This window comes from Aythya fuligula, chromosome 2 (assembly GCF_009819795.1).
Source record: "Aythya fuligula isolate bAytFul2 chromosome 2, bAytFul2.pri, whole genome shotgun sequence".
Lineage (NCBI taxonomy): Eukaryota > Metazoa > Chordata > Aves > Anseriformes > Anatidae > Aythya > Aythya fuligula.
Window position 1 is genome coordinate 118,737,515 of NC_045560.1, and position 14,299 is coordinate 118,751,813.

Genomic DNA, 14,299 nt, shown 5'->3' on the forward strand with positions numbered 1-14,299 from the left:
CAAGCTGAAATAAAATTAATAACCTAGAATATGAAAAAAAAATAATAATTCATGCTTAGCATTCTTCTCAAAAGCAAATCATTACATGTTTTGTTTGTTTGTTTGTTTTCAGTAACTATGAATCATCCTTTTGTATTACAGAATCATGCATCCATTACTCTGCAGTACATTTGCAAGAGGTCTCCAAGTGCCTGTTTCACAGCACATGAAAGCTCGACTTCTTTCAGGTATGTATGGAAAAACTCGTTAGTACTTTCCCAAACACTGATTGATATTTATTTCACAATGATAAAAACTGAAAGATTTTACATCTTCCCTACTACAGAAGTAATTTTCAAAGTTGTGTCCTTATCACAAACTAAATTACATGTTAAATGTTTATATTAAATATAAATGGCTTATACCTCATAACACAAAGAGCAAGTGTTCAGTATTTCTTTATAAAATTTAAGATATGCAGGCCTTGTACATATGGCTTCATTAACATACACAGTTTGTTATTAGTCGTATCCATTAACAGAAACAGTGCCCCTACTTCCAAGATTCAGCCTAATAATTTTAATGAAGTTCAGTATACCCCATTAGAGAGAACATGTTTTAATTAACAATTCTAATACCAGCGATGATGTACAGTACTTTTTACCAATCTACTGTGTTGTAATTGTACACAATAGGAAGAGACCAAATCATACAGCCCTCACCACAGTACATTTACTTCAGGAATGGCTGGAAGATTTGGCTCACAATACATGATTCAATGTGTTTAGTTAAAAATGGGGAACATCTTCTAAAAAGAAGTCAGAATTCTGATGTCACGAAACTGCAGTCAAACTTAATTTTGAATGTGAAATTAAAATGTATTGGGGAGCTCAATACCCACTGAAATAAACTGATCCGCAAGCAGGACATTTTCACATCAATGCTTAAACAGGCATTTTTAAGGCATCATCCCATTTCAATGAAGTTCAGCGATGCAAAAATAGAATTAATTCTTGGAGATTTTCAAGTCGTAGTTTCCGAGAACAGGATTTTCATATTTAGAGCACTGACAGCCCAACTTCTCCATTTTAATAGACTGTTGTGAAAATAAACACACTGGGACAAGCTATCATTCAGCCTAAAAACACATGCCAGCAAGGACATCATGCAACATCCCCAGCATCAAATCACGTCAGGTAGTGACTAAGTTCAGCTAAGAGATCACACACAGCTTTCCAATGAGCTGGGAAGTTTAAAAAAAAAAAAAAAAAAAAAAAAAAAGAGCTCAGTATACACACACTACTATGGGAAGAAATGGGGCAGGCTTCAAATACATCTATGAAGTTTCCTCTGGTTTCTGGGCTCTTTAGAAAACCCCATCTACAACATACACATCTCCCCTGCAACAAAGCATGAGGAAGGACTCTTCTCAGAATAGGAATTCAGAATTAAGTCATGACATTTGCTTACATTTACTTTGGTAACACAGCTCTTTGTGGATAAAGTAAGCAGCAAAACAGTATGAAAAAACCAAAACAAAACAAAACACATTGTTATGCTAGCTGAGTATTTAAACAAAGTTGTCATATAAAGCGTTTCTAAAAGAACATTTCAAAGCATCATGGAGACAATAGCTGAAGCTGATCTAAGTTTAAAATGCAGAATTGCTAGAAGCTGACTTTGAGCTGTGAAGCCCGTGCATAAAACTGAGAAAAGAGTTAAGCTAACAGAATAAAGCTAAGACCAATCTCATTTTAACATCTTAGGAATATTTCTTTTTAAACTAATCGCAACATAAGAAAAAAATGTGAAATGTGCAGACTACATAAGAGATGAACAACAGCAGCTGGACATTGTTATCAATTCATAAACAGGACACAAAAATAATAAAAAAGATCAGAAGGTTATGCAGAAGTTTGGAAACAAGACAGTATTTGGGGAGTAACTTAGACAACAGGGGAGTAGGAATCAATCTGAAAACTAAGGGAAATAACATACTGCTTGACTAAGAAGTTTGCAATTCAGCGGGACTGAAAAATTAGCTAATGCAATTTGGGAATGACTCCAAGCTAGGAAATACAGTTTTCTGAACACAACTTTGGCACAACTACAAGAATATTATGGTTTCTTCAGTGAAAGAAATTAACTGAAAGACAAATTGGCAAATACATAGAACAGTGACTGAGACTGAAAAAAATAATTAAACTTCAAAGTTAATAGACTCCTCAGCCATGCAGATAGAATTTCTAGAAGTGTCCCAATACTGTTCAGAAAAAAAAAAAATAATCCTTTTCAATTGAGATATTTAATAATCCAGAGAAACAGGATTAGAAAAGAAAAATAGCTTCCTCAAAATGAAGTGCACTACGTATGAAGAAAAGTAATGAAAACTGAGAACTCAGACCAGGTGAACAAGCCAGATTTCTGGCAGCAGCTATGTCAGAGGGATATACATACATAATTCCTGATTTATACATTTGTACTGGCAGGTTCCTGTGATGTAAATCCAAAAACACTGCAAGAGGACTGCCTGATTAAGCTGGGCGAGTAGAAAGTACCTTATCTACAGGTATGAATCACAATGCTGACAACACAGATGCATCCAAAACAGGAATATTCTTTGCTTGCAAACATATTTCAGTATAGAAGATTGTTAAGCAGCTTATTATGTAGTAAAAAGCATAGTATATTTTTTTTAATATCTCTAGTGTGGTGATGGCCTCTAAATGCTACAGAAGAACAGCTACTTCCAGAAAGTGAATTACAGCTCTTAACTACAAAAAGCATGCATTGATTTCTGTAATCCAGTGTGTTCTAGAACTTTATGCTTCTAAAATAAGAGACATTCTATATCTTGAACATTTTTTTGCCTGTAGTAGGTCTCCACATTCTTAGGCTACATTGATCCAGGGAAACATACAATCATATATTTGAAAATAACATTCTGTTTTCTTTTCCAGAAAAAATCTCAAGTTTTGAAATGAAATAAAAGAAAGTATTAGACAATAACAATTTAAAGTTATCCCAATTCCACTGGTAGTTCCACAAAAGAGAATCTAAACTGGTCAATGTCTATGTTACAAATGAGACTTCAACAATACACAAAACTAAAAACTACATGGCTGCACTGTTTTCAGTTAGTTACTCCAAGGCAGCCAGAAAAATCAAAACTGTATGCTGGAATCGCTCATGTAAAATATATCATGAACATTTCTACATAAATGAAAGCTACAATGACTAAAGCATAAGATGAATGTTCAATATCAAAACAGGATTTTTTAAATGAAACTCATATTAACCTTATGCACTTCTTCAGAATTCTGTTCCAAGTCAGTATTTGACATCATTTTATAGTAATCTAAAACAACTGGCAACAAGACAGCAACGAATGATGGTGTAACAAGTACTGAGTCCCTTCATAATGATATAACTATCAGTATATACTTGTATGAAAACAGTTAAAAATTGTGGTGTTTCAAATACAGGATATACCTCTACTGACTAAGTCTTTCTAGGAGAACCACCCTTCTATCTGGTGTAAGAATTAACATTTAACATTTCAAGGTTTGTCCTCAGTAACATTTATTCTACCACCATATGCCCACTGTTACATACTTTTATACAACATTTGTTGTGTACTTTATGCATCCATTACATAAACAAAATGTTTTAATTTATTTTCAAAGAGTATTAAGAACAAACATGTCTCAAACATACTAAACTGGTCACATTTATGTTGTTCACATAAATTTAGTCTTTGATTACTTGTACAAATGGTTCAAAATTTTGCAATCAAAAGTCAGGCATGTCTTTAAAATAGTATGCTCAGTTTACATTCTATCATTGTTACCTAGCTGCCTCATTCTTACAATTTCATCAGTGGATGATCAATACTAAAAAGATTATCATTTCTCGCACGTGTGTATTATTTAATCCTTGTCCTAAGTATAAATTTGCAACACAGTAGTAACACTGTAGGTACAGAAGTAATGCTTCCTATCAGGCATGTGAAAAGATTAACGCTCTACCACAGTTGATGCTGGTGTATTTTATGTAGAAGGCTTCTCACGTATCATTTCAGTCTACGGGAGGTAGATGTTTGTCTATGAACTGTTTTACATCCATCATCTCCTGTTCAAAGAGAAAGGTATGCATTAGTTGAAGTTCACTACTAATATATTTTCAGCTACACGAAATAAGGTTTCAAAAATTCAGTTATTGTGAGCAGCTGGGCTAGAAATACTGAATATTCAATTAGTTACTTGATATGTTTTTACCACTTTGCACACAGCAAATCAAAGCAGGTAACTTCAAGGCAATAGATATAGCTTTGCTTGGAAGAGGTTAAAGCCGAAGGAAAAGGACAAAGGCCACCTTTTTTCTCTGTGAAGTTGAACAAACAATCTACATATTAATCATCAAGTAATGTGAACAGCACCAGGCTGAAAATGGATGGCTTTGAATGTAGCTAAGGCTGTAGGTTCATGCATACTTTAAACCTTTGCAAGTTAACGGTGGTGTGAAAACCCAGCAGCATCTCCTCCTAGCCAAACAACTTTACCTTCATGATACTTCCTATCTTAAGGAATGAAAAGCAACACTGTGAAACAGACTGGGAAACCAATCCACATAAGAAATAATTTAGTTTTTATTATTACTTTTTTTTTTTTAAACCAGGGAAGCTCCTTCATAGGAATACGCAATATACGGCAGTAGCACTTTATGCAAGTTTAGAAAATGCATGACTGCCCCCCTGCCCCAAAGAAAAAAAAAAAACACATCAAAAAGTACTAATTGTCATAAGAAAGAACACATACATTTGCATGACAACCCAATGCTATTACTGTCTAAATGTAATAAAACTGCATAAACCTCCCAAAGAGATGCAGCTATCCAAATTTACAAAGTTACTGCTGCTGAAAAATGGAAGACCTGTTCGTTGCTGCCTATTCTGTTTTTTGCTCCTACCATTGTGTGGGTTCAGATGCTTCAACTCACTAAGGCAGCAAAACTTAAGCCAGCAGCTTTTACCATTTTAGCAAATTCAGAGGGTTCAAAGAAGTTTCTGATCAGCTCCAGAGCTGGTGCAGGAAGAGAGGGCCACAAGGTCAAGAGCAGAGGAAACTAGCCCACCCCATTCTGGCAGCAGCAAGCCATTACATCAGCTCAACTGCTTGCTGGGCCAGAACCATAAGCACAGATTTTGAGGCTGCCTCTCTCAAAATTGCAACACCCCCCTCCAAATTCCTCTGATGTCTCCAAAACCATCCACAGAACGTGCACTTCTCCCCAGAATGCCAAGCTGTACTGATGCTGTGAGAATTCAATCTGCATTCCATTGTGGTGATTACTTTAATAAGCAAGCAATAAAAATTAGGAAAAAAAAGTATTTTATAGACCAACCAGCCTAGACCCAAAAATAAAGTTTTCCAATGAAATCCCCAACAGTCATATAAACATTTCCCTTGGATGTTTTTTTTCAGCCAGGCATTAACCTATTCAGTAAAATAAGTCAATAGAACCATGCACTTTTAATTAAAAATAAAAAATAAAACAACCAAAAAATTGTTTGGAGGGAAAAATAAAGTGCACAACTAAAACATTGTACATTAAGAAAATTACCTCAATACATGAGCTATGCATCATGCCAGAGTAAGTCCTGAAGGTTACATTGGCTGGATTTATCATACTCTTTAGCTTCTCAACAGTAAGAGAACCAAACATTAAAGGAACAAGTGGGTCACAGTCCCCATGGCACTGAAGAACGGGAATCTCCTTGTTGACACCACTGATAGTGCCCTGTCCGGGGTGAGATTTAAAGGGGGGGAAGAGAAGAAGGAGACAGTAAATGAAGTAAAACTAACATATTTGAGATAAAATTACCCCAGGGCACTACTCCCTGTGACATGACAAAGCAAGATGAATTCTCAAGGAAGAACATTATGAATAGCATGCAAGTTCCCCATGAAATACATTCTATGCCTGGCCAACCACCCATTAAATTTAACAACAACAACAACAAAAAAAACAGGAAAAACACACCTGCAAGTAAGATTTTGGCACTCATTTCAGAAAATTTCTTCAGAAAGTGTGATTTCTGGACTAGTAAAACAAACTGATACTTTTTTTTAAATACCTAGTCTTTAATAAGACTTGCAGATGGAACTAGTGGCAAATAGAAAATTAATCTTCAAGGAAAATCTTGCCATATCCTGTACGTTTCCTCCGAATGTTATTTTAAGCAGAGGTAGCTACTGAGTTCTTCCTCATTTTCCCAACTTGCCTAACTCTAAACCTGCAGTGCCCTATTTCACAAACTTCGGAGCTATCTAAGTGCAGGCAATACTCAGTAATGACAGCCACTAATTCCTGCACAAGATACAATCTTCAGATATACTAATTTCACAACTGCAGAACACCTTAAGAAAGAAACATAAATACCTGAGCAAAGGAAGTTCGTAGAGGAAGCCAACAGCTGAGGGCTACAACACCTGCTAATTTTTGTTGTGTTGTAAGAGCTGTATATAATGATAAAGCACCTCCCTAAGACAAAAAGATTAGTATTAGTATGGTGAAGGTAACGTTCCTTTTCATGTTTCTTTCAAGATCTTCAGTTTCTCCTTTAAAGAACTTTTTCCATTCCAATTTATTCTTCCTCAGAACCAATAGTAAGAGCAATATCAAGTATTCTTATACACAAAGATACAGATATACAGTACACTTATTGTATTTTCCCCCCACTTCCAAGCCCATGTGATCAATTCACAAGTAAAATGGCAAATTTACCAGAACTAACAGATGAAACTTAGACTTCAAAGCTAGACATGAATAAAAAGCACTACCACTCATGACAATATCATCATTATTTTGATATTTTAATTCACTTTCACATAGACAGTTGGCATATAGACCCAATTGGTCTATAGGACATTGGCCTGTTATGATATTTTAGAAGCCACAATGGTCGAAATATATTTCCCAAACAAATCCAGACCATGAAATACCTACCAAATTGAAGTTAAATTAAAAATACTACCAAGATGTTCAAGAAAAGAGATTTTCAGGCAACACTACAACAGACTTTAAATAGCCTATTCATTTTAGGAGCTTTTTCCCACATGTTCATTTTTCAGTGAACAGTAATTATTTGCTTAACATGAACAAATTAATTTTTTCAGTCAAAGAGAAACCGACACTTTAAAGTTTCAGAAACACCTATCATCAGCTTTTTAGTTTGAGTTTGGATTTCCCACATGAGGATAGCTAGGTTATTTCCCTAGAAAGAGACACAGTTCTTTCCAACCATACCTTACCTGAGAAAAGCCTCCCAGAATAATTCGATTAGAAGGAATCCCATTTTTTACTTCTTGATCTATCAGTGCTTTAACTGCAACACAAATAAAGGCCAGTAGTGAAAATGCATTCCACTCTGTAGGAAGTCTACAAGAGCGGCTACAAGACAGTCTACAAGTTGGCATCTCCCTGATGACAACAGAAAGCTAACAAAAGGAAACTTTCATCTGCCTTGCAGTAAGAATTATCAAAAAATCTAGGACATGATTAAAAAAAAAAAATCCAGTGCAGCTATACAATTTCCAAAGAGGAAAACATGCAAGGAAGTCTTGCAAGTTTCCCTGCTAGGGAGATAGTATCCTCTTCTAACTACCCAGCAGCACACGTGGAAGACTGTTCTAACTTGCCATGCTATCCAGAGGCTCTTAAAAATAACAAAAAAACCAGCACACTAGCTCCAACGTACATTTTACCATTGACAATATGAAGTGTATGAAGTGTTTATACTGATGAACTACCTACTCACTCATGAAGTTTAAAAAAAACATGCAGTTACCTAAACTCAAATCAGCAGTAACGCAACACATCGTATTACCTTGCCCAATGCTTTTGACTTTGTGAATCTGTAGACTGTTTCAGACTAATGATCAGTTTCAGAATACAAAGTAGTACTTTTAAGACCTAAAAAGCGTTCCTAAACATACCATTCTCTGCTGCCTGCTTGATCCCAGCTTCATCTTCTTGTGAATCTGGAGAAAGTCCAATGATATCAAACCTTACAAAAACATCAACAAGAGCATTACTCATTAGAGCATCCATTCCACTTCCTTAAAACACAAATAGTAAAATTGAGATGTTTTCCAAACTAAAATGCTTGTTAGTTGACTTATTTCCTAAGAATCATCCACAGTTCACAAGAAATCATGGACAACCTGTATATGTAGATAAAATGCTAGATCTAGTCAAAGTTGTTCAGAGTTTTGCTACCTTCTGTAATTTACTGCAGTTCAGCAGTTCCATTTTGGTTTTGTTCCAAATATATCAGCAGTCATTTCAATTTAATAGAATCACTGAATCATCACAGAATGGCTTGGGTTGGAAGGGACCTCAAAGACCGTCTAGCTCCAACCCCTCTGCCATGGACAGGGATGCCACCTACTAGATCAGGTTGGTCAGGGCCTCATCTAACCTGGCCTTGAACACCTTCCGGAGATGGGGCATCCACAGCCTCTCCGGGCAATGTGTGTCAGTGCCTCACCACCCTCTGAGTGACAAATTTCCTCCAATCACCTCCCTTGACCTGCTGGCCACTCCTCTGTTGATGCAGATTTAACAGGTCTGTGTACAACTTCACAGTTTTATGTACAAAATTAAAATACTGATTGGAGAAATATACAAAAAACAAACACAAGTTACTTGAGAAAAAAAATAAAAAAAGGTAAACACGGACTGGTTTAAGTCCATTTAAATCTATCAAAGTGTTTCCACTTTCTCTTGAGAGTGGATGTTCTAAATTTTCTAGATGTTCTACTGCCACACCAAATATTGCTCACTAAGTAGCAACAGTATTTTCATTCCAAATCTCCACTACCGTTGACTACACACAATACAGACTATAGATTATACTTCTAAAATAAAATGGTTTTCAGCTGTTTTCTTAAGACATGCAAGTTAGTCCTGAGGAGTAACCACTACCACACAGGGAATTTAGTGTCATCATGAAAGCCTTTTTAAAGAAGGGAACTGAACCAAAAAAAAATTGATACTTACATCCAATTAAAACTAGTCATTTAGGTTGTTCAGGATTTTTAATTAAGAACTATGAGTTTAAACCTCAAGAACTGTTTGCAGTTTAACAAAGTACTTACCACGATGGCATAGCCATGTTCATGTTTAAAGAAACTGGCATAACTGGCCTAAAAGTGAGAACAGACAGAAGTGACATCAGGTATACAGTGGTAATACAGATGCAGTTACACCATTAAATTATATATCTCTAATTCTGTCTCACTTTTAAACCATAATTAACATTAGCTACCCTGTAGCATCTCTTCAAGAAATCTCCCTTGAAATTAGTGACTCCAAGTGTTTATTATTCAGGGCTGACTTATCACCCTCGATGGAGAGGAAGCAAAACACTGATGGGCTCCTTTATATATGTATACATGCACACGTAAAATCCACACATATATATGCCTTTTAGTTATTTCTAAATTTTTTTTGCAGTTCCACAGACATTCTCAGTGGATGAAGGTACCTTACACAGCAGCAAACCTACAGAAGCAGCGAAATGCAGCACAAAAGGCCAAGTCTGGCCATATTTGCTTCTTTCAACAGTAGAAGCTACTTAAGCAACGTCTGCCTCTGCTGCAAGGCTCCTTCCACCCTTGTGCTGCTGCATGGCATCATCTCAGACAACTTCATGCCAGGGATCAATACCGGCTGCACTTTTAATCTACTGAAAGGGAGGAAAGTAAATTCTGTGGGGAAGACTACAAGATGACAAAGGGCAAGTGAAAAGAACAGCAGATACTGCTGAGTCCTTTTGGAACAGCTCACTAAAGCCTGGTCACGCAGTAAAATATATAAATAATTCACAGCCCAGTAATCAATTGATACACACTGAAATATCATTTACCTGTCCTCCCTATCACTCCTGCTCCGCATCTCCTAAGACTGTTAGAGCAGAAGACGACGTGATTTTTGTGTTAAAATAAATTCAGAAGACAGATAGATCTTAATGCTTTGTTTACTGACTCCTGACCCTGCTCAGAAGTATTTCACTTCTCAAACTGCATTATTTGCTGAAAATATGAATACGAATATCCTGTTAATCTTTGAAATGTGCTGTACATCATATGCAAATTGCAGCTTCTATACACACACTTGAGTTTAAGATTTGCATTTACATAATGTGAAGCATTTCTAAAGGTCAATAAATACAGAAAATCACTCCTTGTTCAGAATGGCTTTTAACAAATGACCGTGGGGGAGGGGTCATTTCACTCAATGCAGTGAAAGCATAAAGTCAAAAACAATTCTACTTTATACATAAAACTGTCCAATTATTTTTTCAGCCTGAATTAGTAACAAAAGGAAAACATGAATAAAAATGCAATTTTGTCCTGAAGTAAATAACCTGGCAGTTCCTAAAATTAACAGCATCAGAATTATTTTGAATGTTTTCAGTTAAAAAAGAAAAATAGAGACATACAAATCCCATTTGACTTCATCATCTGTGCAAGCATCTTAAGATGTAACTCTACAGAAAAGGCAAAACAATAAAAGTCACAAACTTACGCATGTGGGCAAATGTATTTTACATGGGGGCTTTTGATACCTGCAAGTGCTTCTGACCACCCATGCCTGTTAACGAAAGAAAAAAAAAAAAGCATGTTAAATGTCATTTATGTTTTAGCTTAGCTCTCACTTCTATGTTGCTGCAACAGCACAGAGCAAGTACGAGATATGCTGAATTAGGTCAGTATTTTTAGAAAAAAATTACATGTAGTACAGTGTGCCACAGATATCTTACAATACTGAAAAGGTTTATTCTGTCTCTGAGTATTTGTTGCATAGGGAAGTGGTGGAGTCACCATCCCTGGAAGTCTTTAAAAGACATTTAGATGTAGAGCTTAGGGATATGGTTTAGTGGGGACTGTTAGCGTTAGGTCAGAGGTTGGACTCGATGATCTTGAGGTCTCTTCCAACCTAGAAATTCTGTGATTCTGTGATATATACAACCAGGGACACTATCTAATTTGAGTACCAGAACTGTGGCACTGCTGCAGAAATGCCACTCTGGCACTATGCAGAGCCTGCTCCTCACCTGGCAGTGTTCAACAACTTCAGCACTGCAACATACAAGCACAGTTATGTGCTGCTTCTGGGCTCAGCGCTAGCCCACAGGCTGCTGTGCTGCTGCTGTAGAGCTAAGGCAGCTTTTTTCACAGGCAGCTTTGCCATTTCTGAATCACATCTCTTGGTGTGGCAGAATAGCAGATTGACACCTAACCTAGCTCCTTACAGGGTCACCTAACCGAATCAAACACATTAACTTTGGCTTAGCTGGAACGCTCTCAGATTCAGGTAGTCCTGAACAACATTCCACATCCCAGGTAAGTTTTCAAATCTCTAGCATGTGCTGCATGAGTGCACAGAGCCTGGGATTTGCATAGGACATGAGCTGTCAAGCTTCCTACAAACCAGGAAACTGGAACTCGTAATTTAAATAAAGAGCTCTGCAAGACTCATGCCAGGGCTCATCTAGACTTGAACTATACTGGACCCAAACCTGAATCCACACAGCTTTCCCAAACATTTAGTAGTACCCGTATTTCCTTTTTTCCTGATTTTTCTCATTTTATAGTATTTACTCACACAGTAAACTAGGTAACAGAAAAGTTGATTCTAAGCAGCACACATCTATAACAAATTCATCAGTGACACAGCTGAACTAACCTGTCCAACAGCAGACAAGCCATAACATCTTTTAATTTTAGTATCGGCCTAAGAAGTCAACGTATACTACATGAAGGTAACGAGGTTTCAAACACAGGGAGAGCATGGGCATTTGAAGCTCTGTCTGTGCTTGTCAACCTTCTCCCTACCCATGCTTTTACATATACTAGTAACAAATAGTGGGTGATCATCTTACTTGCATAGTATGTTCAATAAACCACAAAATAACCAAATAAGAACCTAAAGGAGATATATGACTGAGAAGAACTAGTTAGATAAGAATTTGGGAACTTTTTTCCTTTAGCCAAGTATGAAGACTATTGTGACTAATTTGAAAAACTGCACTGTATACACATTTACACTGTTTAGAACAATCTTCTATGTCGCACATTTTCTTCAGATTATGATGAGTATGTACAAATCCTTGTGCCACTTATATAGAAATGAAAGAATACAACCTCTAACATGTCAGACATCTCAGAGCAAGAAAAATAAAGTTGGTAAAATTGAATTCAGCAGTTTAAAAATTCACATGAAAAAATCCAAGTCAGTTTAAACTGCAAGAATTTTAAAAATCTTTATTATGTCTTTTCAAACAATTATTTATTTATTTATTTTTTATGTCCTATAACTTTTTTGGGGAAAAAATGGCAGTGTGTTCAAGGCAGCTTTAGCTAATCTAACCTGCAGCGGTCTAGAGGAACAACACAGCAAGTCACCCTATTTCCACAGAGGTGTTACAACTTCAGGAGTACCTTCTGGTACACTCAGAGCATTTGCAGGCTGTGTGGCAGCTTTGTAACTAAAACAGAAACGTCACATTTGCATGAGGAAAACTATTTATGTTAAGGGGCAAACTTTTATGATTTTTCTCCCCTTGCCAAAATCATCAACCGAATTCGCAAGGACTCTAAGCCAGAAGACCCAGAAGATTCTGCAACCCCTCGCTGAACATTTGGTGCCAAGATGCAGGAAGTAACTGCAGCCTCAGCTGCGTCCTACCAGCAAAGAGGAAGAGGGATAATTCAAACCCGGTGACGAATTACCAGTCAGCACAATAAATGAGAGCAAACATCTCCGCTTGTAAAATATTGCCAAATGCACAGACTTAACTCTTTTTAAGTTACTAAGTGTCCAAGTTACATAAGTTTCAGTTCTGACAGTTGACTGGACTTCTTTTTTTTTTTTTTCTTTTAAAAAAGCTTATTTTTTTAAATTTAAGCACTGTCAATTTCAACCTAGGGGTGACACTGAAGTTCTGGGTAACAAAAAAAAGAGTTCTTAAAAAAAACAAAAAACTATGTAGTTTTGTCCATAAAGAAAGCACAATTGACACAGCATTCACAGTAACTATTTCCAGTTCCCAGGTGCTTATTCCTTTAAAATCCTCTAGAAAAACAAAAAAAGTTTCAATAGCATGTTAATTCAATGGCTTTAACACTAGAGAAGAATGAATGCATGCTTGTATCCTGCCACACACAAGCCTCAAGCAGGAACATTACACCACTGCTAGACTCCTCCCAAGGACTCCCTGCTCTTCTTATTTCCATTCCAGCATGGAATTTCCAGGGGCAAAGGAAACCAGGTGTTTTATTTCACAGCCTGCTTGTTGTTCAGGGTGGAGGGTTTTATTGGTGGTGCTTTTTGTTTTTTTCTTCTAAGAGTGTTAAGACCATACATCAGATAGAGAAACCTGTAGGCAGGAGGTGACTACCTAGGACTTTGCTCTGAGGTGTTAAAATTCAGGCTTTCTTGATTTCAGTGTCACATACTGAAGAACCCGTGAACTAACTGCACCTACTAGCAAACCGGCAGTCCAGAAGTCTAGGGAAAAAAAAAAAAAAAAAAAACAAAAAAAACTTCTAAATTTAGACAAACACAGGAATGACCAGGAACTACTCTCCGGAAAGAGAAACGTCAGAAACACACGGGGCTTCTTTTTCCACCAAATTTGAATCCCAAAGCGTCCCGTTCAGACCAAACTACGCGTTCGAAAGGCGGTAGAGGAAGCTTTTGAGGTTCTTTCTGGCTCTTTACACCAAATGGTTGCCAGCGTCGTTGCAGCATACGTGAAGTTACGGGTAAAACACCACCCAAAAAAAAAAAAAAAAGTTTAAATCCCATCAAGTCGCACCCAAACCCTTATCACTACCCGCACTACCAGACCGGCATACGCACCCGGTATCCCCCAATCCGTGAAGAAAAATCACCTGGAAAAGAGAAACAGAGCGGCGTTAGAACCCTAATGACGAGCGCCCCCCCCTCCCCACCCAGCCCCATCCGCCATGAGGGAGCCGCCGCCAGGGCCGCACGGTCTACCCAGCCACCCGACCCCGCCGACCTTCCCCGGGGCCGGGAACAAAGCGGGGAAGGACGGGGGGAGAGACGGAGAGGAAGAAGGAGACGGAGATGGAGAAGGAGCCGCCTGCCTGCCCAACCCGCCCCAGTGCCCCCGCCCGCACTCACGGCGGCCGTCGCCTTCCTGGCGGCCGGGACGATGGCGGGCAGCGGCGCCGACATGTTGTTGCCGCACATGCACGGCGCTGCCGGGCGGCCAGCGGGGCGC

General features: G+C 37.7%; 1 protein-coding gene across 1 annotated transcript; it reads right to left on the minus strand.

Moving 5' to 3' along the window:
- Positions 1–250: 250 nt before the first annotated feature.
- Positions 251–14,299, minus strand: LYPLA1 (lysophospholipase 1). Its single transcript, XM_032181389.1, has 9 exons — positions 14,200–14,299; positions 13,912–13,943; positions 10,573–10,638; positions 9,141–9,188; positions 7,977–8,047; positions 7,293–7,366; positions 6,421–6,522; positions 5,602–5,778; positions 251–4,110 (listed from the first exon to the last, which is right to left on the minus strand). The coding sequence occupies exons 1-9, from the start codon at positions 14,266–14,268 to the stop codon at positions 4,057–4,059; spliced, it is 693 nt and encodes a 230-aa protein (XP_032037280.1). The 5' UTR covers positions 14,269–14,299; the 3' UTR covers positions 251–4,056.

Coding starts and splice junctions, on each gene's coding strand:
- LYPLA1 (XM_032181389.1), bottom strand. CDS start 14,268: ATGTGCGGCAACAACATGTCGGCGCCGCTGCCCGCCATCGTCCCGGCC. Junction 8,048..9,140: donor AACATGGCTATGCCATCGTG/GTAAGTACTTTG, acceptor TGTTTTTGTAAG/GTTTGATATCATTGGACTTT. Junction 6,523..7,292: donor TTCTGGGAGGCTTTTCTCAG/GTAAGGTATGGT, acceptor TTTTTGTCTTAG/GGAGGTGCTTTATCATTATA.